We start from the raw sequence: 27,625 nt of genomic DNA on the forward strand, positions 1-27,625 counted from the left end.
CCCATTGAATTTTAATAATATTATAGATATGCAATAATTTTAAACTACGCTCCAATTTAATTTCAATTTTAAGGAGGAAAATAGGGAGGAAGTGATTCCTCGTTTTCTGTAGCAGCCTAAGCACAAAACTAGAAACTTATTTTTATCATCCTTCTTCATTTTCATCCAAAAAATATAAGCATCCAACATTATGTTGAACTATTGTGAAGAAATTAGTCAAATTAAACTCATTTTTGCAGAATGTTTTGTTAGACCCAAAATAGAAGTTGAATCCTTAAAAATCAACTTAAGTATTTGGACCCAATTATTTTTTTTAGACCAAATGCAAAAAGACATCATTTTTCTTCTAAGCCCAATAATGTAAAATCTCCTATATTTCCCCCCCCCTTTTTTTTATCCTCTAGAAAATTGTTGTAATAAGGAGAAGAATATAGAAAATTCTTCTACTTACTAGTTTTAGTCAAATGGTCTCACCTTTTCCCCTATTGTTTCGATCAAATGGATCATCTTTGACGTTTATTAAGAGATTTATAAAATTATATTACTTCTATTTTGCTTCATTTTTATTGTTTAATAAGTCACAAGGATAATAGAAATTACGAGAGAAAGTGAGACATTTGGACAAATGGACACCTACAGCGTATTGCACTCCTCAGACTCTGAATGTTAATCACAAAGTCAAGGAGGGGGTTTAAAGGGAGTATTGGTATGCATAAACAATTGCATAACGAGGGGTAAAGGTGTAATTATACATATGTATATTCTAACTTTAGAGTAGTACTATTAAATAATCAATAGTACCATTGGATGATTAAATAATACCATTGAATATTCAATGGTACTATGTATGTATGTAGTGGTATTATATATATGCAATCAATATACTAACTATGTGCATATATAGTATCACTAATTAACCAATGGTATTATATAAGCTTTCTGGTACAATTAAAAGTGATCCCACTCACCTTTCTCTCTCCTCTTTTCTCTCTTTCTCATGTGATTTTTAATATTTTAGTATTTGTTATGCATTTGTAAATGCATAACAATACTGCATTAGTATTTCCTCCAAAGTCAAAGACCTTTGGTGTTTTTTTCTTCACTTTTTTAATACATTGGAAATTGGTCATTATCTCACCTACCACAACCTTAATCCTCTTGACAAATCAAATAATTAATCATAGAACTAGCTTAATTGCTGCTAAAATCAAATATGGTGGACTCAAATCATCAACAAATAAAAGTAGTTTCAGAATGTTTTATCAAACCCAAATATGAAGTTGAAGCTTCAAAACAACCACATTACTTAGCCCCAGATGATCTAATATTCTTACCATTAGACCATATGCAAAAGGGTCTACTTTTCCTTGGTAAACCACAAAACATACAATCACATCTTTTGGACAAGCTCAAAATTTCATTATCTCAATCTCTTGTTCATTTCTACCCTTTAGCAGGTCAACTTGCTACCCAAAAGTTCCATGATGAACATGCCATATGGGTCTATGTCGACTGCACCACCGGTCCTGGAGCTCGCCTCATCCATGCTGTTGTCAACACCAACTCAACTGTATCCGATCTCCTTTCCTTCACCGACATACATCCGATTGTACCTTGCTTGTTTGATCTCGGTGAGAAAGCCGTTAACCATGATGGTCACACCAGGCCATTGTTGTCGATCCAGGTAACCGAGCTACTCGACGGGGTTTTCATTGGTTTTACCATGAATCATAGTGTAGCGGATGGGACCTCTTTGTGGCATTTCATCTCGACCTTGTCCGAGATATTTTTAGAATTGAAGGATGAAAATCACAGCAATAATGTCACTAACAACGAAGCTACCAAGTTCCAATCAGGTATATCTTCAATTTGTCGTGGATCTTTATTTAATTTGTTTAGTTAATCACTCTGATCAGTAAGAACATGTTCATGTATTGTTATCTTGGCCGAAAATGTAGTTTAGGAGGGACCAAGATTCGAATCTCAAACCTCTTAATTGACTTAAAACTACTTCGTAATATGTACGTACTCTATAAGTCCATAACTATTTTTGTTACTACCCGTAGTTGTTAAGCCCTTGCCTTATTGTCCCATCTTTTCTTTTTTTTTTTGAAATATTATTGTCCCATCCAGTTGTTTATATGAATCATATCATACAAAAAAGTTACGAAATACATAATGCTAGTAATAATCACTATATCTCAATATTTTATAAGTAAAAATGAGTTAAAGTTTGTTAAAATTAATTTATTTATCAAAATAGTTTATAAGGAGTCAGCCCCACTTGGTTTAGGTGAAAGGTCCCCTTTGGCCTTTAGTTTTGTGCCTTTAGAGTTTAATGTTTTGGAAGCTATGTGTGATAATCCATCATGTGGCTCATATATATTCCTAAAAGAGTATCACACATTGATTTTGATTTTGAGATGCTAAAGGTCACATCAGATTGTGATAATTTTTGAAGCACTGATTCATTCATTATTGAAGATATATGTTGATAGAAGATGTTTTTAGTCTCTCTTGTAATCATGTTAAAAGAAGTGGGAACGATATGGCACATCTAGTTGCTAGATTAGTTCGTGTTAAAGTATCATTTCAATCAAAAGCTTATTAAGCTGATGTTTGAAACCCAAAAATATGTTTTATATTCTATCAGTTCTTTTTAATTAATGGGGACATAGGGTAGAGGAAATGTTTTTAATCTCTTTTCCGCAAGGTGTTATAACCTTGGCATGCCGTAATATTAATCCGACTATTGAATGCAGATTTGTCCAATAATATCGTAGTCTCTCGAAAACCAATATTTTGCAAGCCTTTGCTCCCCGAAGGGTATGGTCCGATCATCAAGTTACCATACCTCGAACCAGATGAGTTCGTATCTAGGTTTGATCCAGGCGTACTTAGAGAAAGAATATTCCATATTTCATCTAAGGCAATGTCGATGTTAAAAGCTAAGGCTAACGAAGAATGCGAAAATATTAATGATCACAATGTTATATCCTCCTTCCAAGCCTTATCTGCGTTTATATGGATATCCATTACCCGTGTTAGAAATTTGGAACCAAGTTTAATGACTATATGTCCGTTTCCTTTAAATTGGCGGGCTCGAATTACGCCCCCTTTATCCCAAGAGTGCTTCGGGAATTACGTTGAAGGATTGCAATGTGCTTCCAAGGTAGGCGACCTACTCGGCCATGGGTTGGGTTCGGCTGCATTGTTGATTCAACGAAGTGTAGAGGCTCTAGATGATAGTAAAATCCGACAACGCCTTTGTAGTTATGTTAAGGCTCCTTTCTTGGCAAAAACAGGCTCTACATATTATGAGCCAAATGGCGTGTTATTAGGCGGGTCTGCTAAATTTGATATGTATGGTCCCGAATTTGGGCTTGGTAAAGCAGTGGCTGTTTTAGCTGGGTACTCTAACAAGGCTGATGGGAAGGTAACCGTGAACCCGGGGCGCGAAGGAGGAGGAAGTGTAGATTTAGAGATATGTCTTAAACCGGAGACAATGAATGCTCTTGAATCCGATGAAGAGTTTATGAGTTTTGTCTCGGTAAATTGATGTACATGAAATTTGATTACAATTTTTTAATATTCATCTCCCAAAACTTTAATTGTTTTTTTTTTTCCTTAATTGTGTTTTTATTTGGAAAGTCAATTATTTATAAATTATCTTGAAAATAAATCTTAAATTTCTTTCTATATTAGCGCTTGAATTATAATAATAACAATATTTTCTTTACAGAGGAAGTTTACAAACAAACTGATTTTAGTCGCATATCGAAGTTATTAATAGTCAAATATACAAGATTGTACAAAATCCAAGTGAATCAAGTTTCTAGAAAGCAATGATGTACATACATTTAATTATTGAAATTAATTAAATACGACAACATAATTACATTTTAAAATTATTTTTTTATTGAATGTAGATAACAAGAAATTTATTGAAATTAATTAAATGCGACAACATAATTACATTTTTATATTATTTTTTATTGAACATAGATAACAAGAAATCACGAATTATATTTTTTAAGTCTTTAATTCCTATATATCTGAACGTTGTCTTATTAGCTGTGTCCTTGACTAAATGATCTAACTAGTAGGGGTGAAAGTTCGGTATTCGGTTTGGATTATACCCCAAACCGAATCCAAACCGAATTATTTCGGTTTCTGATTCTTGGAACCGAATCCAAACCGAATTTGGATTCAATCCAATCCAATCCAAACCGAAATAATTCGGTTTTGAAAAATGGATCCAATCCAAACCGAATTTTTTTGGGCTGTTGATTTGGGCCTTAAAATTGGGCTTTTAATCGGAAGTTTGTTTTGGCCCTTTTGTAGGCCTAAATTGGTGAATTACAATGGTTGGTCTTTAAGCCAAAAATTTGCCAAATTAAGGGAAAATCATAATAAAAAAATTTGTCCAGCCACTAGAATAAAATTACAAACACGATAAAAGTCTTAAAATGGAATAACAGTCTACAATGAGTCTACATGCAGCTAAAACCATAATAACATCAACTAAAATCAATATGGTAGATTGACAGCAGCTAGAATCAACATGGCAGGCAGCAGCTTCTTCATTTCTTCAACATGGCAGCTTCAAACAATCAAGCTCAACGATATCTAACAATAAAAAAAATAAACATGTTACATAATATATATAAATAAATCAAAGGAAATCAATATAATCAAACAAACAAAACATCAATGTCGCCAATTTAAACATTATAGCATATCAATGTCATCATATTAGCAAATTTCGAACAGATCGAACAACAAATTAACGAATTCAAACAGAACAGAACTATTGAATGAAAACTTGAAAAGAGAAGTGGGAAATGAGTACACATCTAAGAAGAAGAAAAGCAGGAAAAGATAAGTGAAATTAACAGAACGAAAGTGAAATTAATAAGAAGAAGAGAAGCAAAAAAGGAGAATTCTTACCCTTGAGTGACTGAGTGAGAGGAGATAGTGAGGGAACGCGAACACGAGCGGCGCCGCGGCGGTGAACTGGTGGTAATTTTAGGGAGCACAAAACCACGAACACAAGCGGCGGTGAGAAACGAGATCTGCGGGAGCACGAAGCCACGAACACAAGCGAACTGATGGTGATAGACGTTGACCGGATATGTGGTGAGCGGACTGAGGAAGGTGGTGGTCGGAGCTACTGAGGTGGTGAGGGAGAAAATGGGGAAATTTTGGAGGATTAGGGTTTGGTGAGGAATGTGCCGCAGAAGAGGGGAAAAAAAGACTGGGATAAGAGAGGAGTATTTTAGGGCTTTAGTATATATATGTAGGGTAGGAGAAATGGGCTGGGATATTTGGGCTTCATAAATTTCGGTTTGGATTTTCGGTTTTCGGTTTTTGGAAGCCCAAAACCGAATCCAAACCGAAATATTTCGGTTTTGATTTTTTTAAACCGATCCAAACCGAAAACCGAAAAAAAACCGATCCGAATTGCTATTTCGGTTCGGTTTGGATCGGTTTTCGGTTTTTATCCAAATTACTTTCACCCCTACTAACTAGATCTAATTATTCTGTTGTATTATTATGCCGCGTTGATTAATGTTTTCATACTATTGTATTAATCATCGTCGGTTGGCAAATTGAGAAACAAAAGTTGATTCGGAGTAATAATTTCTACTAGTATATAACGTGAAAATTTCAGCACAATAGAAAGATGAAACCATGAAATATATCGTATTTATTTCATTCTTCTAAATCTTATGAGCATAGTTTATTTAGCTTAACTTTACATGGCAAAAATCAAACTCATTTCAGAATGCTTTATTAAGCCAAAATATGAGGTTGAAGCTGCTAAACAACCTTATCACTTGTCACCTAAGGATTTAGCCTTATTATCACTTGATCCTATACAAAAAGGCCTTCTCTTTACCCTTAATAACCCACCTTATACTGATCATGTTTATGGTCGAATCGAAGTCGTGTCTCATCTATTGGAGAGGCTTAAACACTCACTATCTATTGCCCTCGTTCATTTCTACCCGTTAGCGGGACGTTTTGTTACATGTCAATACCCCGACGAGCACGCATGTTCGGTCTACATCGATTGCAACAAAGGCCCGGGAGCAAGGCTCATTCATGCTACCGTGCTAGATGTTAGTGTTTCTGATATTATATCTTCAATTGATGTTCCAACTATTGTTTCATCTTTCTTTGAGGTTGGTCAAAATATGGTTAATTATGATGGTCATACAAGGGCTTTATTGTCAATTCAACTAACGGAACTCCTTGATGGGGTGTTTATGGGGTTTTCTATAAGTCATAGTGTTGTCGATGGTACTTCTTTTATTCATTTTGTAAGTATGTTGTCAGAAATTTTTAGGTCAAATAATGAGCATATTAGCGATACAATAAAAATCTCACGCACACCCATCTTTAATTATAATCCATGTATAAAAAACGGGAATAATAACCAAAATGGTACGATTTTTAAGTTGCCTCATCTAGAGCCAGAGGAATTCATAACCCATGGATGATGGATATGATGCCGGCCCGCTAAGGCAACGGATCTTTCACTTCTCTTATAAATTGTTGGCATCTCTAAAAGCCAAGGCTAATCAAGAATGCAAAGGGGACAATGTCATATCCTCATTCCAAGCTTTAACTGCTCTTGTTTGGAGGTCCATCACCCGAGCTCGAAACCAAACAACAGATCAATTAACCTCTTGTATCATTATACTTAACACTAGGACTCGGTTAAACCCACTTTTATCTGATGATTACTTCGGAAATTTTGTTACCAAAGCCAAATGTGAATGTACTGTAGATGAGTTGTTGGGCCACAGTTTGGGTTGGGCTGCAAAGAATTTAAAGGAAGCCATTTTGGCCCATAATGAACAACGAATACTTGATTTATGGAATCCCACTAAGGCCCTAGAAGTGAATCGTCGCGGCCCAACTGGAGACAATAATGGGCCAGAAAGTATCATCGTAGGTGGGTCAGGAAGGTTTGATATGTATGGGCCTGAATTTGGGCTGGGCCGTGCTTTGGGTATTCGCATGGGCTGCGCAAATAAGAAAGATGGAAAGGTGACTGTAAACCCAGGGTATGGAGGAGGAAGTATGGATTGGGAAATTTCTTTAAGGCCTCATTTTATGGCTGCCCTTGAATCTGATTTCGAGTTTATGAGTTTTGTATCACTTTGATGTACTATTGTTACTTTTATGCATTTTTAATTTTTTATATTATCCTTTCTTGTAAGGTAAGGAAAACGTCTCTTATCTTTTTTAGGAGTGCAGTAACATTAAGCAGTGGTCATGTGTATACATTCGTCGAGCTAATAAAGTTGGGAGTTGTTTTAAAATGTAAATATTGTTGCGGAGTATGTCCAAATATAATCACAAAAATTAACAACTAAAAGTGAGGATTTAGTTAAAATAAGTACACTATTAAAAATATAGGCTGAATACAATCATACACCACTCTTATTAGCCTTACCCTTAGTTTAATGACTAGATCTAATACAATGTTGACAAAAAAATTCATATTATTGTAAACGTTGTCGTCAGTTGACCGGTAGAATTATTGTTTTATTTTAATTTAAAAAAAATAAAGATTCTGAACGGAAAGAGATGGGTGAAAATTAAAAAAAAAATAATAATAATAGGATCCAAGCTAGAGTGTAACAACTAAATTAAAATAAATATAAACGTAAATAAAAATGTAACAACTTCTATATATAATACTCCATATTATACTATAGCAAAAACCCACCAAAAACAAGTACTATCCAGAACTTAAATAATTTGAGCTCAACTACTATGGCAGAAATCAAAGTCATCTCAGAAAGCTTTGTAAAACCAAGATATGAAGTTGAATCTTCAAAACATCCTTACCATTTATCACCTATTGATATTGTCTTGTTTGATTTTTATGGGCCTAAAATTGGGCTGGGCCGTGCTTTGGATGCTGACATGGGCTACACAATTTAATACTACGTAAGATAGAAAGGTGACCTCAAATTCCGGCTATGAAAGGAAAGGGAGTCTTGAATCTAGTTTGGATTTTGTGAGTTTTGTGCCATTTATTTGATGTGATACTTTTGTAATTAAAATTAATAATTTTTTGAAGTCTAGATGATTGATGTAATTAAGATAAGGATAGAGGAACTTCTTCTACATATTAGTTTTAGTCAAGTAAATGGTTCGCCTTTTTTCTTTTTGTTTTGATTAATACATCATCTTTGAAGTTTCTATTTTTAAAGACTTATAAAATTGTGCTACTCCCTTAGTTTCCTTACATTGTTGTGCTTTAGTGTAAAAAAGCTAGTTCTCGTAGACTCGTTCTCTCATAGTAGGTTTTGTTTTGTGGCAAAAATATAGTGAAATTGTATTTTCTATTTTTCACCCAGACCCTACCACAAAAGTAGATGTTTACTTCTTAAAAAATTTGATATTTGTAGGTGGTAATACCTAAATAAAAGCAAGTATAATACTTTCTCCGTTTATTTTTATACTTACAACAGTTTGATTTTTACACAATTCACTTGCTTCACTTTGAATACCGTTGATGATTTATAGTTAAGAAAAAATTAAATCATGTGTAAACTTATTAGATTCATCTCAATTTATTACAATTTTAATATTAATTTTTTATAATTTTTACATATTGGTAATTAAAGATATTAGCAATTGAAATAATGCATCGGCAAGCATGATAAGAGAAGTGTTGCAGGTAAAAAAAACTGAGGGAGTAATTCAAGATATTTTACACTATTCACACACTTCACTTCAGTTACATACAAGTATAAGAGATCTTATTAGATTCACTTCAATTACATTTACTCCCTCAATTTCTTTTTAGTTGCATTACTTAACTAAAACGGAAATTTCAAATCAGTAATTTTACATCACTTACTTTTTAAGTTAATAAACTTTCTGTATCCCTCTCCTATTACACATCACTTACTTTTTAAGTTAATAAACTTTTTGTATCCCTCTCCTATTACATGGATCTATTTTTTTTATTCTTTTTATCTCTTTCATCAATAAAAATTGCATAGGAATCCGCAATCTGCAAAGTGATGCAACTAAGAAAACGCAGGGAAATATAAGATCTTGTTACATTTATTTATTTCTTACAATTTTTACTAATGTAAACTTAAAGGTTACACCGTACGTATTAACAATTGAAGTTATGCATTGTAATTTGTAACTACTCTTTGTTATAAAACAATGGTGGGTATAAGTGTATAACTATATAAGGTATAAGTGAAAGTGCGACTTAAATGACAAATGTTAAAAAAAATGTAACAATCAACTCCATATATACTTGTATATAACGGTGCGAAAGTAATTAATAAGCCTAACAAACCCAAACCCACCAAAAACAAGTACAACACTTGAACAATTTGTTCTCAGCTTCTATGGCTGGAATAATACTCATCTCAGAAAGCTTCATCAAACCAAAATATGAAGTTAAAGCTTCAAAACTTCCTTACCATTTATCACCTATTGAGATTGCCATGTTATCCATTGATCCCATACAAAAAGGTCTCCTTTTTACCCTTAATAATAATACACCATCTAAAGATCGAACCAAAGTAGTCTCTTGCTTGCTAGAGAAGCTCAAACATTCACTCTCTATCGCCCTCGTTCATTTCTATTTATTAGCGGGTCGTCTTGCTACGCGAAAGTTCCCTGACGAGCACGCTTGTTCGATATACGTTGATTGCAACAAAGGCCCCGGAGCAAGGCTCATCCATGCAACCACCCATTTGAAAGACGTTAAGGTTTCTGATATTATATCTTCAACTGATGTAAACAAAATTGTTCATTCTTTCTTTGAACTCGGCGAAAAAATAGTTAATCATGATGGGCATACGAGGGCTTTGTTATCGATCCAAGTCACAGAACTCCTAGATGGTGTGTTTATAGGGTTTACTATGAACCATAGTGTAGTTGATGGTACATCTTTTACCCATTTTGTTAGCATGTTGGCAGAAATTTTTAGATCCGATGGTCATGCCACAAAAATATCTCGTGTTCCCATATTTAATAATAAGCCTTGGATAAATAATTATGTTAATCCGAATGACGCGCTCAAGCTACCGTATCTAGAGCCGGAGGAGTTCATGGAACACGGGTATGAACCCGGTCCATTAAGGGAGCGAATCTTTCACTTCTCATCTGCATCATTGATAGCACTCAAGGCAAAAGCTAACCAGGAATGTGAAACGCACACCAGCATATCCACATTTCAAGCCTTAAGTGCTCTTGTGTGGAGATCCATTACCCGAGCACGAAATTTGTCATCGAATCAATCAATTAGTTGTTCCATTTTAGTCAATGGAAGAAATAGACTGGATCCACCTCTATCAGAAGAAAACTTTGGAAATATAATATCAGTAGCCCAATTTGTTTGTAGCGTGGAAGAACTAATGGGCCATGATTTGGGTTGGGCTTCTTTTGAATTTGCACAAAACTATCTATAATTGGTATACACTAGACCCTAGTGTAGGTAGGGATACCTACACCCCCCTCTAAACGATGCGTTTATCATGTTACCCACATCCCATAACCCACTAACCTACTGTAACTACCTACCATTCTCTCTAAAACCTTCTTCTTCATTTCTCTAGACTTTCTCTCTCATCAAAACTAGAAAATATGAACCAAAATTGCTTCAAAATACTACAAAATTGCTTCAAAATACTACGAAATTGCTTCAAAATATTGCTAAATTCCTTCAAATGTCTACATTTGCGAAGAAATTCAACAATCGCAACAACATTCACAGAAAGAGTAAGTAATTTTACTAATTTTTTTTGTATGAACCTATTTTTTCTACTACGTATTTCATTTTGAAATTACATGTTCAGAAACATAATCTAACTTGATTAGAACTATTTTATGCAAAAATCATTAAAATCTACTATGTTTTGTGTTTTTTTTATTTTTTACAGAACCGAAAAATATATTTCGAATTAGAGAGATAAAGAGAATGATGATTCAGAGAAGAATCATGTTCGTTGAACATAACAAGGCATAGTCTGAAGAAACGTAAGTATTATTTCAAAAACCTATTTAAACAAGAGTAGAAATTTTTTTTTAAAAAAAAACAACGAACAAAAGTCTCAAGTTGTAGATCTAGAACTTTTAAAAGATATTAAAAAGTCTTATGGTATAGATGTTAACATTTCTACGATTCCGAGTTAATATATGAACATATATAGAATTATAAATGTTCATTTGTATATTTGAATTTATTTGAGTTTATATTTGACTTTATATGCCTAAATAAATAATGTTCATTTTTATGATATGTTATGCACATTTATGAAATGCATAAATAATCATTCATTTGAGTTGAGAAACTGACTTATTTATTCTATCAAATCTTTTGATCATTTATGAAATTCATAATGTTCATTTACATATAAAGTAATGTTCATTTTAAAATATATGTTAATATTGGTTCATTTCAGTTTACATATATATTTATATGCCTAAATAACGAATGTTCATTTCTTTTATACATTATCCTCATGTATAATATTGAGAATGTTCATTTGTATGCATTAAAACTAATATCTTACAACCAATCTAGCTATATTGTAGTGATGTCCAAAGTTACACATTTGATATAAATTTGCACATGGAATTGAAGAATACGTAGTTGTTTTGGAGAAGATAAAATGGCTTAACAACGCTGATTATACAAACTGCGGAGTATAAATTATGAAGCATATAGAAACATTCACTACTAAACTTAATGAGAGTTAGATTTGTGATTTGAAACCAAATAGTGTAAAAGTGATAAATGTTCATTAATGTAAGATATATTGTTCATTTATAAAGTAGTGTATATAATAATTAACATTTGTTAATTCATTTTGTTCAACAGGTGAACCAAATTAGGAAGCAAGGATGCGGAACTGATGCTATTTGAAGAAAAACACTAAATATAGGTTAAATCGAAGATAAGCAAGGAAGTTTGCAAATGAATAGTACATGTTATATGTTCATTTATGAAAGTGTATATGTTCATTAATGAATGTGTATATGATCATATCTTAAACTTCCTCCATTTCTTTTTACTTGCAACACAGCCTTGTGGCACGTGTTTTGAGGTCGGGTTTATATAATGTAAACGGATAAATTATTCATTATAATTTTTACAAATGATACTTAACCCTATTCTAATCTTCGTGTAAAAATTATATTGATAAAATAGCTCGTTTACCCTCACTAATCATCTCCTAAAATTGCGTGCCTAAAAGGTGTGTTGCAAGTAAAAGAAAACGGAGGAAGTATATAGTTTTATAGATGATTTTTTTTGGAGGAAAATAGACTTATAGATATTATTTGTTAAAAAAATTATTGTAATTGATATTTCATTTTAATCTTTATTTGTATGAAAAAATATATATAATTTTTAGGTTTTATGAATTGGTTGTTGGTTCTTTACTTTTGTTCATTTTCAAATTGATAAATAATCATTTACATATGTTGAATTTTAAAAAAACAATATACTAAAAAAGGTACTATATAGAAACAAATTCTTATGTCTTTAACACTTGAAGAACTTTGAACAAGAGCACCTTGATCATTTATTGGAACCGTGGGAGGAATAACTTAAACATTTGTCGATTGAACATTTCTGGAATGGGGTTTAAACATTTCTAGATTGAAGTTTGAACAATCCTGAGTTGAAGTTGGAACAATGCCAAGAACTACGGGTGGAACAAAATATCTAGTTTGAGATTTTGTAGACGCATTAGTACTCTTGGATTAACTTGAGCATCATTTTTAACACCAGCACCACCTTTATTTATAGGAACATTACATTGAGCTTGAGCAGCAGAAACACCAGCAACACTTTTATTTATAGGAATATTTAAATCCTTCGACTGCAAAACAAATTAAATGATCATATTAAAATATATAAATGTTCAATTACAAACACTTAAATAAACAAATAAGAAAAACAAAACTTTAGCAAGATATGAAATATCAGCTTTTTTTCCCACTGCACAAAGTTTTAATATACAATTATAAATGAACATAACAAGTTTCAAAAAATGATCATATTAAATCCTTTAAACACTAAATCCTTCGCCTTCAAATAAAAGTTAAATGATCATATTAAAATATATAAATGTTCAATTTCAAACACTTAAATAAACAGATAAGATCAAAACCTTAGCAAGATATGAAATATCAGTTTTTTTTCTCATTGCACAAAGTTTTAATGTACAATTATAAATGAACATAACATGTTTCAAAAATGAACAATAATTAACAAATACAATGTTCAATAGCAAAATTGCACATGATCAATATGGAAAATTTTGACACATAATATTATCAAGAAAAAATGGTAAAAACAAATAATCATATATGACATAAAAAAATTAAGAAGTACAAATGATAACACATAATTGATTAATTTTAAATATAAAAATGATCCAAAAAAAAAAAAAAAAAGCATAAAAACAAAATCACGCAATTTTCAAACATAGAGCAATGAAATAAATTGAAGCAGCGAAATATTCATAACAAAGTATGAACAATCCAAAAACGTTCATCATAATCATAATCAAATTTTGAAAATTGAAGCAACGAAAAGAATAATAATACATAAATTAAGTTGAAATAAACAGAGCATTATAACACAACAATGTATTGATGATAAAAATTACAAAATTATGATTGTAATTACTCACATTGTTGATGAACAAACGAATCAATCAATCGAACTCTAGAAGACGGAAACACACTTTCGTAATCACGATCGAAATTAGCAGAGGAAGAATCAGCCATTGACGATCAACAACAATTATCAAAATCGTAGGAAAAATAAACGGCAAAATTAGTATAAAATCAAATGAAGAAGATGAATTAACTAGAGAGAATGTAGGTAGAAAAATGGAAATTGATCAATTGAGGAGAGAGAAAATATTGGGTTTAAAATCATTTATATACATAGCTTGAATAATAAGAAACAAGGAATTAAAAAAATAAATAAAAAAAAGGAAAGAATTGAAGCATGAATTAGCTCGTGAGTACTCCCCGCAAGCTACAAAATGGCGTAGCATCAGGGGGTGTAGGTAGACCATCCTACACTAGGATGTAGGGTATAATTTTCAAACTATCGTGGCCCATGATGGAAAAGCAATACTGGACCTTCATAAAGTATTTTCTGATAACCCAATAGTATATGGGCGCCAAGCAACGTCGGACTTTCATGGGCCGAACAGAGTAATTATAGGTGGATCAATGAGATTTGATATGTTTGGGCCTGAATTTGGATTGGGCCGGGCTGTTGCCGCTCGCATGGGCTATGTAAACAAAGAAGATGGTAAGGTGACTGCAAACCCAGGATGTGAAGGTGGTGGAAGTGTTGATTTGGAAATTTGCTTTAGACCTAATTATATGGCTACTCTTGAAACTGATTCAGAATTCATGAATTATGTGTCACTTGATTGAGGAAGTAATGGTTTGTAGTCAAAATCCTTTATTATAGTTCATTTTAACTCTTTTAATTCAATGAAAATGCAATTTGAAGTGAAGGAGCTACGAAGTGTATGATAAATTTACAAATATTGCAATTATAAACTAATTAAGCTACAAGATCATGTTGCAATAATTATACCGAGAATTTTTCTAAATTATTTATACTAAGTATTATATGAGTACGATGAGATGAATTTAAGTTATTAGCCCTTTAATACTTTAGTTATTAACTTTTAAAAACCTTATAAAACAAAATAAATAAATAAATAAATAAATAAATAAATAATAATAATAATAATAAATATTAAATAAATAAATAAAGAAAAAAAACTCTCTAATCTCTCTCTTCAAACCTAGCCTCCATAGTAAAACTTAGGGGCTATCATCGATTTTATCAATGGTAAGCCCCAAATTCTTCTTCAATTTAATGTTTTTAGCTTATAAAGATCACCAATAGTATAGTGATTATAGTCGGTTTCTCCATGTAGGATTTAGTCGGTTCCCTAATAGTGGAATTTTTAGTATTGTTTGTTTGTTTGTTTTTCGGGTGTGTCGGGATACAATTTTAGATTTGTGGCCAACCGGCTATATAGCTATTCAAATAAAGTTTGTCAACAAAGATTTTAAAATGTGGAACCGTGAAAAGTTTATATTGTGGACACTATGGTAGTCTGGTTGATAATGACACAAAGGCTTTGATTGGGTACTCTCTCTGCCTCTAAACAATGAGTTTATTTCTTTTTTTATGGTTAAATTTTAAGAACTTTTACTCAATATGTCTTTATTAGTTTACCCCATATTTTATTTTGAGATGTCCTTTAAGGATTGTCCGTTTTCATAATATAGTAACATGTCCCTACCACTAAACCCACTTGCACATACTTGTAAAAGTGAAAAAAAAAAACAAATACACTCTTATCCACTTACAATCTTTTGGTTTAATCCTTAATAAAGCATATTTTGCCTATGGGACAAACAGATAGGGATAGAGGAAATATTAAGTATTCTTATTATTGTTGAATTAATCTCACTGTATACTTTTACCATATCAAAATTTATATTTTTTGTCAATTACAATAATATCAAATTTATGATTTTTGTCGATATATAAACAATTTGAAACGGAGGGAGTATTAATTTCTTGATTATTAATGATTGAGTCTCCGCCCCTTAATATGATGTTTGCTTCTCAATTTCACAGTAAATGATAGACAGTAGTGCGTACTCTAAAATTTAATAAAGAAAATTAATAAATACACCCAAAATGTATATCTTTTCTAAGGGGAGGAAAGGCAACACAAATCTATATGAGGTTATTACTAAAATTAGTGTTCCAGCCTGGTGTTAAACTTTAATTGATATATGAGGTTATTACTACTTAATTAGTTTTATGTACGCATGTAGTGAATCAAATGTTAGTTGAATCTAAAACATGTTTTTTGAGTAAGAGTAAAGTATGATGAGTTGAACTAGGATCCTTAAACAAAAGCTTCATTTCTCCCAAATTCTGTCTTTATTTCTCACCTTTTGTTTTTTTTTTTTTCTAGATCTATCACTCTATATTTTTCTCACTTCTCATAAAAATAATAAATCATTCACATCATGCTCCTTTTGTATTAAACTTTAATAATCAACAATATTCAGTACATTCATTTCGTTTATTGTACCAAAGTGTGGTTAGGTACATAATTTGCCGTGATTCTAAATCAACCACGTGTTCACGTTATGACTACTACTTTATTAGGTTGATGACATGAGCGCAAACGCAACCCATTAATACGAACCAGTAAAACGAACCTAGTCTGATTTGCTGCCTACCTTCACACCCATTAATACAGTATTCATTTATTTAATTATTTTATGTGGTCTAAAATTGTTGAGATTTTATTATTGGTCCAAAATTGCTGAGATTTGGGATTTGGCCGTTTGAAAGTGATTAGCTTTTTTTACTATTCAATCCAGTGCTTTTCACAGGCTAGGTTTTGGATTTGGCAGGAACCTTCTTTTATTTTGACGTTATGGAGAATTAGAGGCTCCTCTAGAAGAAGCTCTATATAACCGTGTTTATTTACAACTCTCACCGTCTTTGGCTTCAGTGGTCGTTCTTGACCGAAAATATTAGAGGGGTCGGGATTTAATATTTTACCACTTGCTCAAAATTAATTACTATGCCCCAATACTTTATAAGTAAATTTAGGTTATTTAAGTTCATTAACTAATTAATTACAATAATTTACTGAGAGCTAGTGCTGAATGGCCCGGTGGAAGGTCCCTCTGTTTGGCTTAGCTTCCTACGGAGTATAATATACTCTACTCTGTAGTTTGTTTTATTTTACACGGTTTTTAAACTAATATATACGGATTTTTCACCATATACCACTAAGTTAATGCATAATTCACCATATACCACACGAAGCTTTCTAATACACCAAATACCACTGAGTTTTTGGTAAATGTCACAACATGACCTTTCCGTTAACTCAGTTAGTCATTAACGTTAATTGTGCCACGTGGCAGCTTGTAGTTGGTTCTTATTAATATTATTTATTTAATTAATTAACTTTAGAAAAATTATTTTAAAAAATAAAATAAAAATTAAACACCACCAACTTAGCCACCGCCGCCCCCAGCCCAACCCTGACCCCCACCTCGGCTAGCTAGCCGGCGACCATCCCCCCCCCCCCCCCCCGTCGGCGACATTCTCAACCTCTTTTCCTGACGTCGGCAACCATCCCACTCCTACTCCCCTTCCTCGAAAACCATCCCCCACCTGTGACCCCTCCCCTGCCGGAAGCTTCCCCAATTCTTGAGAGCTCTTTCCTAAATTAATGTCAAGAAGTACCGCAATTCCCAAATTACAGCCACTTCTTTTTATTTTCCATTCTACCGTCCACATAAGCATTGGTTAAGAAACCGTTTTTTTTTTCCGGTCTAGAGTAAACCGCTACTTCAAGTAGCGGTGTCTTTATAAAAAACCGCTACTTCAAGTAGCGATTTTTTATAAAAAACCGCTACTTGAAGTAGCGGTTTTTATTGTGAATTTTTTTTTTCAAACTTAAATAATCTTTCCAAAAAAAACCTGCAAGTGTACCTGTAAAACATATATATAGCATATTTTCAGCACAACCACCACAAATAACAAGTTTATGAAGATCCAAGGAAGTCCAAATTGCAAAGTCGAATATATTTCAATTGATTAAATATAACAAAATCCAATTCTAAGCATTTACAAAAAAATGAGTTTAGTTCCAAAATATACATCTAGCTTGGGCGTTGCTTCTTCCCATGAGGTGACGATGAAGATAATGCAGCTGTCTCCTCCTCTGGAATGTCATCCAGGCCAACTCCAACTCCATGAGACACAGTGTTGCTACGCCGTCGGTTTCTCTGATACTGGCGATGCACCAGTGGAAGAGATGTGATGATAGTATGCTGAGAAGGAGGAGGATCATGCAAGGGAGGGCGAATGTGAGTCGGTGGACGAAAGGCATGTGCTGAATGGCCTCCACGATGAGGTGGTGGTCTGATCGGCCTAGTGTGCACAGTAGAAGATAAAGACGTGGACGGTCGAGGCTGCTGAATAAGGTATGACTGCCCCACCCTAGACAAGGTCTGCCCACAGAATGATGTAAGACCCTGCATCGTCTGTATGGCAAATGGTGGAGCCGTCTCCGGTGACAAATGGGAGATGGTCTCAGTAGCTCCTGATAGCTGGACGTGCAAATCAGCAAATGCATGTGCCTACATTGAAGTGTAGTTTTAATGTTAGTAAAATAAAATCAAAAACGAAAGAACTAGATTGAAATGAAATGAAGTTCATACAAGTAGTAGGTCAGAGGTAGATGGCTGGTAATGACTCGGGGGGCGCTCCTGCGACGGTGGAGTAATGACCAGTCTCGTGATGCGACGGTACCAAGCTGTGTACTCTGTCATGGCCGGGGAAGAAGTCCCAGTGAACGGGTATCCCTAGACAACTAAGGCCTCTCGTCGACTCCACTCGTGTACATGGTCCGAATGCCGAATCTCCCAATTACGCTGTCCCCTTCGATCCTTCTTGTGTAAAGCAACGTCCGTGTCTATTGCCTGTGGGATGTTGATGATTTAGAGTGTCGGAGTGGAGCAGTCGCTCTACGGAATCGCGCTCGCGCCAGCTAGGCGCGACCCGCGACAAAACCGCGCATTAACCGCGATGAGTTTTAAGAAAATCTGGAAAAGTTTGGAGGCGCGCCCGCGTCATGGCATGGCGAGACCCGCGCCTAAACCGTGCATAAATCGCGCTAACTTTCTGGAAAAATCGAATTTTTAGGCAAAGAAGGAGGCGCGCCCACGCGGGCTGGTGGCGCGCTCGCGCCCGCGCTTATTGCCATTTTGCGGTTACGACGGTTGATTCTATTTTATATAGAAGGAGTTTTTCGAAAGCAAGAATACAGAACATTATTCTCTCATCTTCTCCCCAAGAATTCTCCATTTTTCTCTAAATTTTCTTGCAAACTATTTTGAGAAAACCTCTTGATTCTAGCCTTTCTTGTGAATCATCCATCGGTTTTCGATTCTTTGTGCTAATAACGGAAAGTGCTGTCAATTTTATCTCAAAGGAAATTTCCGGATTAACCCTAGCACCGTGTGGGGGAAATTAATCCCTTTAGGAAAGTATTCATACGCCTTTGACAGTGTATCAATATCATAGTCTCAAGGGACGTTGCAATTCTCATGTTCATGTTTGGTTGATTGGCTTGGAATTAAGGCAAGTGTAATCAAAACTTCATATTAGTGTTGTCATTAGAAATTTCTGTAATTTCTTAGTGATATTTGTTTCGGGGTTTTCTGATGTCCTGCGGGAGAGTTACAAATCCAAGACTGAACCCTGACGCCTGTACCTGCAAAACAAACGGATACTCCGAGTGACTGGAGTTCCACCTCCAACGGTCAAGTTAGAACTTGTTTAGGGAGTAATTAATGCGGAAAATATGTAACTGAGTCTCTCTAGGTGAGAGTGTTTAATGTGCGTAATCCCCCTTAATGAGGATTAATGAAGATATTTATAACCTTGGGAAGCGTGCCAAACCCTAGGTTTAGGTCAACCTTGGGCTGACTGGGCTTCCAACCTGGATTGGGCCTGGTTGGCCGGTTAACCTATGTGTCATAGGGGGGACACGTGTCGTGTCGCAATTGGTCCATGGTGGACAGATTACTGACATGTGGCAGGCTCGTGGCGGAACCAGATTGGTCCACTTGTCAGATGGTGATTGGTGGGTAAAAATCCCCTAATCATTTGCCCCTCACAGGTGGCACGTGACTGGTCGCATGTTACCTGTGACAGGTGTCGGATCGTAACGGGCGTCGGCCTGCTACAGGTGTCACTTAGTGAAAGGCCGAGAGTTTTTTCCCACTCAAAATTTTTAATTTGAAGGTGACCCTTCGCCTTCTCATTTTGCCTATATAAAGGCGTGTTGACCTTAGTTATTTTCACACTTGAGAACCTTTTAAGAGAACATTCGGACCCCTGAACCTGCTCTGACATTCCGGACAATCCCTACCAACCGCCTGATCTGACAAGTCGGTTAACACTCGGATTTTCCAGAACTTCATCAACTTCTCGCTCGTTCAGGTAACCGTCGGTTCCCTTATTCTTTTCTTTTTATTCCTTTATTTTTTTCTTTTTTGAAATGGCACCACGGATGCACACGACACGACCTAGGTTAGTGATCAGCCGGTCACCGGGGACGGCTGAATCTAGGACTAGGAGTGTCGCCTGCCCTTTTTCGAACCAGTCTTTCCCCTTTATACAAAGTCCGACTGTATCTGTGTCTATGCAGAACATAATGGCTAGAACAAAAAGAACAGCTAGGATCTCAAACTCGGACGACTCCTCCTACGAGGTGCCGATTAGTGAGACGTCTGACCAGGCGCCAGATGTTGAGGTGAACCAAGGCGGCTTGGCCACCGACAGTTCTGAGGGAGGGATCAAGGTGGTCCCTTCCCATTTTACAAGAGATATGTCTTCATTTTCTCCCGCTCCTGTTGAAGGAAAGGAAGCGGGCCCCTTTGGCAAAGGGGAGGAGTCGTCCTCTTCGGACTCTTCAGAGGACGAGTCCGACTCTAGTTCTTCTGACCATCCCTCTTTGGACACAGAGAGACACAATCGCCTACAAGAGGCGCGACTTTCTCATGCAGTAGAGAAAGGGGACAATTGGGCGGAACCATCCGCCACCTATAGAGAGCAAAACACCCCCTACTAATGCACGGTTCCAAAAGGCCGGTTCAAGGCCATGCAAGAGAAAATAGGAAGCTTTAACGCAAACCACGTGATAGGCCCTGGCTTCTTAGTTTTCGTGCCGGATCCAGAGGACACAGTCGTCTGGCCGGCTGGGACTAGTTATGATGGCGCCTGCTTTGGCTGCTATGAGGCGGCTATCAGAGCCGGGCTGCGCTTTCCTTTACATCCAGCTGTTCAACGGATCCTGGACGGATATGAGTTGGGGTTATGGCAGCTAGCCCCCAATTCCTGGTTCAATGTTCTCGGCTATGTAGCCGGGTGCGAAATGTACGGGGTGGAGCCAAATTTCGAGGCTTTCGCCCATATGAACTATCTCAGCCGGACCCCTAAGGCAGGCGGTACCGGCTGGTACCAATTGACGAGCCACAGGGGCTACCTCATGACGAGAGGTAAAGAGAATAAATGGAAGGATTGGAGAAGCACCTTCCTTATTATTGAGGGTTCAGACATGGAGCTGAACCAGCGGTTTAACAAGTGGAACCGGGATCCGCCTCTCCTTGCAGGCGGTCGCAGCATGTCGCCTGTTCCTCCAAAATCCAAAAAAGAGATCCTATACCGAGGACTCTTTAAAGTAGAGGCTAGGGTCGACTCCACTACAGGGGTACGAGAGCAAGTACCCCTGCACTGCGTCCCGAGCTTCAAATAGCTCTATGACGAGTACTTTTTGGCCGCCTGTGGCCTCAGTAGTCGGTGCTCAAGAGGTAGCCGGTCTGACAAATACGCTCCTTTACAGATTATTTTTGTAGACTTTTGCTAACCTTTGCTCTTATTTATGCAGCTAAAGCCATGAGTAAAATTACCGCTTCCAAGACTGCGGCTGCTATGTTGCGTGCCTCCATCATGCAACAATCTGCAACTGACCCTCCCAACAAGGAGGCGCCTTTGGTAAGCTCCCAGCTTTCACCCTTCTCCCTCTTTCGTTAAAGGATAGGGTTTATGCATATACTAACCGTTTTCTTTTTTTTGTTTTTGTTTTTTTTTTAGATGGGCACTCCAAGAACTTCCTCCTCCCAACAGCCGGACTCCAAGACCCGGAAGACGACTGCTGCGAGTTCTCCTGGTACTGCCAGGAAGCATGCGGCTGTTGAGAAACAGCTGGCCACTCCTTCTCATACTCCAGTTAGGCCGCCTAGAGGTAAATAAACTGTCCTATATTTGGACCTATTTTCCTTTTGCTTCATCTAACATCCTTGTTTACTCTTGGTGCAGCCGACCCTCAAGAACCGGACCTGGTCGAGGTGGCCAAGTCCATGATCAGAGCCGTCCCTCTAGCTGAGAGAGAGGCGGTCAAGGGTGTCGGTACCCTTGACCTGGATGGGATTGCAGGGCTCCTTGCTGAGGTACACAACGCATTTTTGTTGTTTTTAGTTCCAGGATGCCTGTTTGCCATTCAAAATCTGACGCCTGTTTTCTGTTGTTCAGTCACTGCTTCGAGTAAACGGCCTTCGCAAACCCATCAATGCGAAGAACAAAGAGGTAAAGGTTGCTAAGGCCATGGCCGCCTCTGAGTGTGATAAGGCAATGTTTCAAATTGCCCAAAATAAAATTTTGACAACTGATATTCTGTATTATCAGGCGCGGGCCACTTCTACTATCAGGGCTCAGTTGGAGGCGGCCCAGAAGAGAAATAGCGAGTTGGAGACGACCATCCAAAATCTCCAGGACGAGCTGAAGCCTCTTCGTCTAAAGATGTCTTCATACGACACAATGGAGAAATCCTTTGCGCATGTTAAGGAGCGCCTGGCAACCCAGGAGAAGAGACTTACTGAAGAGCTCTCGGTCAGGGCTGAACAAGAGAAGAAGGATTTGGTCCGAGAGATGATGGAGGACTCGGCCCAAATCCAGCGCATGACCTGGAGCCGCCTCTTTCCAAGAGCCGACTTTGCTTCTTGGGAAAGATAATTTCGTCGATGCTCTGAAAGGTATAACCAAGAAGTCCTAGCGGCTGCTGTGGATGAGGCGCTAGAGGAGGAGGATCCAATAGTGGCCTTGGTGCCGATTGGGGGGGATGAGTCCAAAAAGAGTGCAGCTGAGGCCGAGTCAAGCAAGAAAAATGTTGATCAGGCGGCGGCTGTTGTTGAAGATCAGCCCCCATCATAAGGTTATGTCCTCTTTTTTCTTTGGCCTACGTGCCGCTTGTTTCTGTTTTACCCGGCCGAGGGGCCGGGGTCTGAATATTTTGCCGGTCTTTATGGCCGGCTTATTTTTGTAACTTTACCCGGCCAAGGGGCCGGGGTCTCGAATATTTTTGCCGGTCTTTATGGCCGGCTGTTAATAGATCTTAGTCGTCCATCTTTTAAGGTCGCCTTATCTTTCAAAATTTCAAATTGCGCTCATTTTTTTCTAAGAGTCGAAGCTCTGATATCCAGTTGTATTTCATACCGACTGTTTTGTATGGCCGATAGTTATAGACAGGCATAATGTAAAGACTGCCTATGCCCCTGGACGACTGATTGTCTGTTTCTAAGCTAGGCGATCAGTCGACCATTTATCCAACCGGTCTCTAACATATCTTGATGACTGGTTCCCCTTTAGGCAGGCGGTTCCGTCATATATTTTGGATTTTGCTAGGTAGGAAAGTTACTACCCACTTGCCATGGTTTCAAGTAGTAGAGGCACTAAGCGGCATAGGCCGGCTAGTTCCTGATGTGATAACCTAGTAAGAACAGGCGATATATGAACACCTTTTTTTATTTCAAACCAAGTCTTAAGGAGTGACTATAAGTAAACATGATCGTTACTTGGTCGCCGCCATTATTGTTCGAGTAGTAGAGGAATCAAGCGGCGGAACTTGATGGTTCCCCTTTATTCGCCAATGTTTGTTGGCTTTTAACTCAGAAGGTACCGGCTGTACTTATCTCAAGTAGTACCGTCGGTTATCTGACGCGGATGTTAACTTCTAACACTGGTTAGACCAGTGAGAGTATTCCTTGTCTTAGAAACGGCTATGTGGCTGTCTTAGTTAGACAGTCGTATAGGTGCCGTGTAATTAATTTATAGAACAATGTTTCACCCAAAAAGGAGCTGCTCTCTGCGACGAATTTCATCCGGATGGATGCCGCCAGACGCCTGCTATGATGTTGGGGCAGGGCGAATTGATTTAAAAGTGGGATCAGTTGGCCTGGCGCCTGGTCTGATCATTTCGGCCATAGGCCTTAGATAGTTCTTGGTGAACTAGTTATCGGAGAGTAGCCGGTTGTGTAAAACAAGCGGCATGCCCCTCTTATTTAAACGTGTAAATAAAAAGCATGGAGAGTAGCCGATTGTGTACCAGTAGGCATGCCCCTCTTAGTACGAAATAAATGTAGTGAAATAGAAAATTTTATTAAGTAGCTATCGGCTATTCAAAAATAATATTTTTTGAGATTATCAACATTCCAGGTTCGAGGCAAGTACTGACCGTCTGGTGTTTCCAAACGGTAGGTGCCGTCCCGGACTTCTTCATAGATTCGGTAGGGTCCTTCCCAGTTGGGTGTTAATTTGCCGGACTCACTTGCCCTACTGACTGCTTCCATCTTCCTTAGTACAAAGTCCCCCACTTTGAGTGGACGTCTGTGTACTTTTTTGTTATATGATCTGGTCATTCTCAGGCGGGAAATTTCATGGCGCAAGACTGCATTGCCCCTCCTTTCTGGGAGTGAGTCCAGGGCCAGGCGCATGGACTCCCAGTTCGCCTCTTCATCGTATAGCATTACTCGAAGAGTTGGCTCGTAATGTTCAATTGGGAGAACAGATTCCGCACCATAGGTTAGGAGAAATGGAGTCTATCCCGTTGACCCCTTTTCAGTCGTCCTAATGGCCCAGAGAACATGTGGTAGTTCATCTGCCCATAGGCCGCCTGCTCGTTCAATCTTTTTCTTGAGACCGTTTGAGATGGTTTTATTAAAAGTTTCTACTTGGCCGTTTTCTTGTGGACGGCCGACTGATGCAAAGTAATGTGAGACGCCTTGGTCCTCCAACCAATTTTTGAGGACAGGCGTCTCAAATTGAGGACCATTATCAAAAACCATAGACATGGGAACCCCAAACCGAGTGATGATATTTTTCCAAATGAACGAAATCACATCCTTCGTCTTGATTCCGTTGACAGCCTCTGCCTCTACCCATTTAGTAAAGTAGTCGACTGCAACGAATATGTACCTCCTACCGCCTGTAGCAGGCGTATAGGGACCCAGAATATCCATGCCCCACTTAGCAAACGGTAGTGGGCTACAAATGGTAGTGAGGTCAGTAGCCGGTCGGTGAATTAGTTTGCCAAACTTTTGACATTTGTCACATTTTTTCACCATCTGCATTGCGTCTGCTTCTAAAGTAGGCCAAAAGTAGCCCTGCCGCCTTGCCCGTTGAGCAAGCGTCCTGCCGCCTACATGGGAAGTGCAGTAACCAGAGTGAAGATCTTCTAGTATCTCTTGCCTCTTTTCTAGAGTAACACACTTCAAGAAGGGTTGGAGATACCCTCTTTTGTGAAGTTCTCCCCTTATTATTTCAAAATGGGAAGCTCGTTTTTTCAGTACGACCGCCTGGTGAGGGTCATCCGGCAAGGTGTCGTCCGTCAGATATGCCCTGATTGGATCCATCCAAGTTGAACTTCTATCCAAGATTCCAATAGGCTCTTCCTCAATGCTTCTTTTCTCCATCACTTCCCAGAAAACAGTTCGCGGAGTATCACAGGAGGCCGAGGATGCTAATTTTGAAAGGGCATCCGCCTGGTTGTTTTCAGATCTTGGTACTTGAGTCAGATGAAAATCTTCGAGGGATCCGACTGCTTGTCGTACCTCCTGTAAATACTTGATCATGGCCGGATGGGTTACTTCATATTCTCCATTGTACTGACTCACTATCAACTGTGAATCTAAACAGGCGTCTATCTTTTTTGCCCCGGCCGCCTTGCACATACGGATGCCGGCTAGTAAAGCTTCATATTCTGCCTCGTTATTCGAGGTCTAAAAATTGAAACGTAGAGCATACTCGTACCTGTCGCCCTCTGGCGACTGACATATGACGCCTACTCCGCAACCATTTGAGGTGGAGCTCCCGTCCACATATACTTTCCAGACTTGGTCTGGGACTTGAGAATCAGGGGGTCGAGTTATCTCTACAATAAAATCAGCAAAGGCTTGCCCCTTCACTGCTTTTCTGGGCTCAAATGTGACTTTGAGGCTCTGAATTTCTATTTCCCATTTGATCATTCGGCCTGACGACTCCATAGATGTCAGTGGTCGCTTGATCGGTTGATCTGTATACACGACGACTGCATGTGCCAAGAAATAGGGCTTCAATTTTTTGACAGCCATGAAGAGAGCGAGACCGAACTTTTCCACTAAGGGATACCTCAACTCGGCATTTTTCAATACATGACTGACAAAGTAGACCGGGAGCTGGCAGCCGCCTCTTTCAGCAAGAAGGACAGCGTTTAAAGCATGGTCAGAGACGGCCAGGTACATGTAAATCACTTCTTTGGGCAAAGGACTGACCAGCCTCGGCAAGAAATGTAGGTGAACTTTCAATTTTTAGAAGGCCGCCTCCGCATCCGGTCCCCATTCAAACCTTGCCTTCTTCTTTATCGCCTGGAAAAAGTATAGGCACTTGTCGCCTAATCGGCTTAGAAATCTTCCCAAAGCCGCCAGACAACCTGTTAGCTTCTGAACCTCTCGGACGGTTCGAGGCGACTGCATGTCGATGACCGCCTGCACTTTCTCTGGGTTCGCCTCTATTCCTCTCTGATTGATGAGGAATCCGAGAAATTTCCCAGACTCAACCCCAACTACACATTTCTTGGGATTGAGCATGACATGGTGCCGCCTGAGTGTGGCGAAAGTTTCTCGGAGGTCCGACAGATGATCTATCTGAAACTTTGACTTGACAATCATATCATCGATGTATGCCTCGACGTTTCTCCCAATCTGATCAAAGAATACTGTATTTATCATTCTTTGGAAGGTGGTCGGAGCATTCTTCAGACCAAACGGCATGACCGTGTAGCAGTATAAACCTTGATCAGTGACGAAGGCCGTCTTCTCCTGATCTTTCTTCCACAAAGGAATCTGATGAAAGCCAGAATAGGCGTCCATGAAGCTCATCAAAGCATGGTCGGCTGTTGAGTCGACCAAGTTATCAATTTTAGGCAAAGGGTAACTGTCTTTGGGGCACGCCTTGTTTAGGTCCGTGTAGTCCACACACATTCGCCAGGTACCATTCGGCTTTTTAACAAGTACAACATTTGCAACCCAGTCTGGGAAGTAGCATTGCCGAATGAACCCTGCATCAAGTAATTTCTTAACTTCGGCGGCTGCCGCCTGACTTCTCTCTTCGCCATGATTCCTTTTCTTCTGCCTTACCGGCTTCTATTTCGAATCCACGGCCAGTTTATGTACTGCGAGGTCAGGGCTGATGCCTGGCATTTCCTGAACTTCAAATGCAAAAATGTCTTTGTATTCTTTCAAAAGTTGGTGAAAATCTTCACCCAGAACACTAAGAGCAGTCGTCCCAACCTTGACTGTCCGGTCAAGACGGGAGCCGTTCAGGACCAGGTCCGTATGCTCACCAGTCGGCTGAGGGCAGAACTCGTCTGGCCGCTCCTCTGCCAGTGATTGCTACTTTTTCTCTTTTCTTGCGGCCCCCAAGTGGTCAGCCTTTCTTTTCTTGCCGCCTGCCTCTTAAGCAGGCGCATCCTTCTTGATAACGTCAAGGCTTGCTCTTTCACCACTTAACTCGGCGACCTCGACGGTGGTTTTGATATCCGAGAGGTAGCACTCTCGGGCCATCTTCTGATCTCCCCTCAAGGAGCCGACTGTTCCATCATCCCTCTCAAATTTGAGCAACATAAGAGACGGGATTATGACAGCTTTGGAATTAATTAAG

At 38.0% G+C, this 27,625-nt stretch overlaps 2 protein-coding genes, 2 long non-coding RNA genes and 1 pseudogene across 4 annotated transcripts; 3 read left to right on the forward strand and 2 right to left on the reverse strand.

The window, feature by feature from the left end:
• The first annotated feature begins 1,122 nt into the window (after positions 1-1,122).
• On the forward strand, positions 1,123-3,699 carry LOC110718838 (uncharacterized acetyltransferase At3g50280-like). Its single transcript, XM_021897753.1, has 2 exons — positions 1,123-1,856; positions 2,763-3,699. The coding sequence occupies exons 1-2, from the start codon at positions 1,214-1,216 to the stop codon at positions 3,557-3,559; spliced, it is 1,440 nt and encodes a 479-aa protein (XP_021753445.1). The 5' UTR covers positions 1,123-1,213; the 3' UTR covers positions 3,560-3,699.
• A 711-nt stretch (positions 3,700-4,410) lies between these two features.
• Positions 4,411-5,416, reverse strand: LOC110718450. Its single transcript, XR_002510913.1, has 2 exons — positions 4,951-5,416; positions 4,411-4,629 (listed from the first exon to the last, which is right to left on the reverse strand). It is a non-coding gene; the product is annotated as an uncharacterized LOC110718450 (long non-coding RNA).
• Positions 5,417-5,694: 278 nt separating this feature from the next.
• Positions 5,695-7,322, forward strand: LOC110718451 (annotated as a pseudogene).
• Positions 7,323-9,306: 1,984 nt separating this feature from the next.
• Positions 9,307-14,540, forward strand: LOC110718840 (protein ENHANCED PSEUDOMONAS SUSCEPTIBILTY 1-like). The gene is made up of 2 exons (XM_021897755.1): positions 9,307-10,430; positions 14,101-14,540. The coding sequence occupies exons 1-2, from the start codon at positions 9,396-9,398 to the stop codon at positions 14,458-14,460; spliced, it is 1,395 nt and encodes a 464-aa protein (XP_021753447.1). The 5' UTR covers positions 9,307-9,395; the 3' UTR covers positions 14,461-14,540.
• Positions 12,521-14,118, reverse strand: LOC110718841. Its single transcript, XR_002510981.1, has 2 exons — positions 13,698-14,118; positions 12,521-12,881 (listed from the first exon to the last, which is right to left on the reverse strand). It is a non-coding gene; the product is annotated as an uncharacterized LOC110718841 (long non-coding RNA).
• Positions 14,541-27,625: the final 13,085 nt, after the last annotated feature.

The sequence above is a fragment of the Chenopodium quinoa genome, unplaced genomic scaffold (genome assembly GCF_001683475.1).
Source record: "Chenopodium quinoa cultivar QQ74 unplaced genomic scaffold, ASM168347v1, whole genome shotgun sequence".
NCBI lineage: Eukaryota > Viridiplantae > Streptophyta > Magnoliopsida > Caryophyllales > Amaranthaceae > Chenopodium > Chenopodium quinoa.

Coding starts and splice junctions, on each gene's coding strand:
- LOC110718838 (XM_021897753.1), top strand. CDS start 1,214: ATGGTGGACTCAAATCATCAACAAATAAAAGTAGTTTCAGAATGTTTT. Junction 1,857..2,762: donor AGCTACCAAGTTCCAATCAG/GTATATCTTCAA, acceptor TATTGAATGCAG/ATTTGTCCAATAATATCGTA.
- LOC110718840 (XM_021897755.1), top strand. CDS start 9,396: ATGGCTGGAATAATACTCATCTCAGAAAGCTTCATCAAACCAAAATAT. Junction 10,431..14,100: donor TGGGCCATGATTTGGGTTGG/GCTTCTTTTGAA, acceptor ATCCTACACTAG/GATGTAGGGTATAATTTTCA.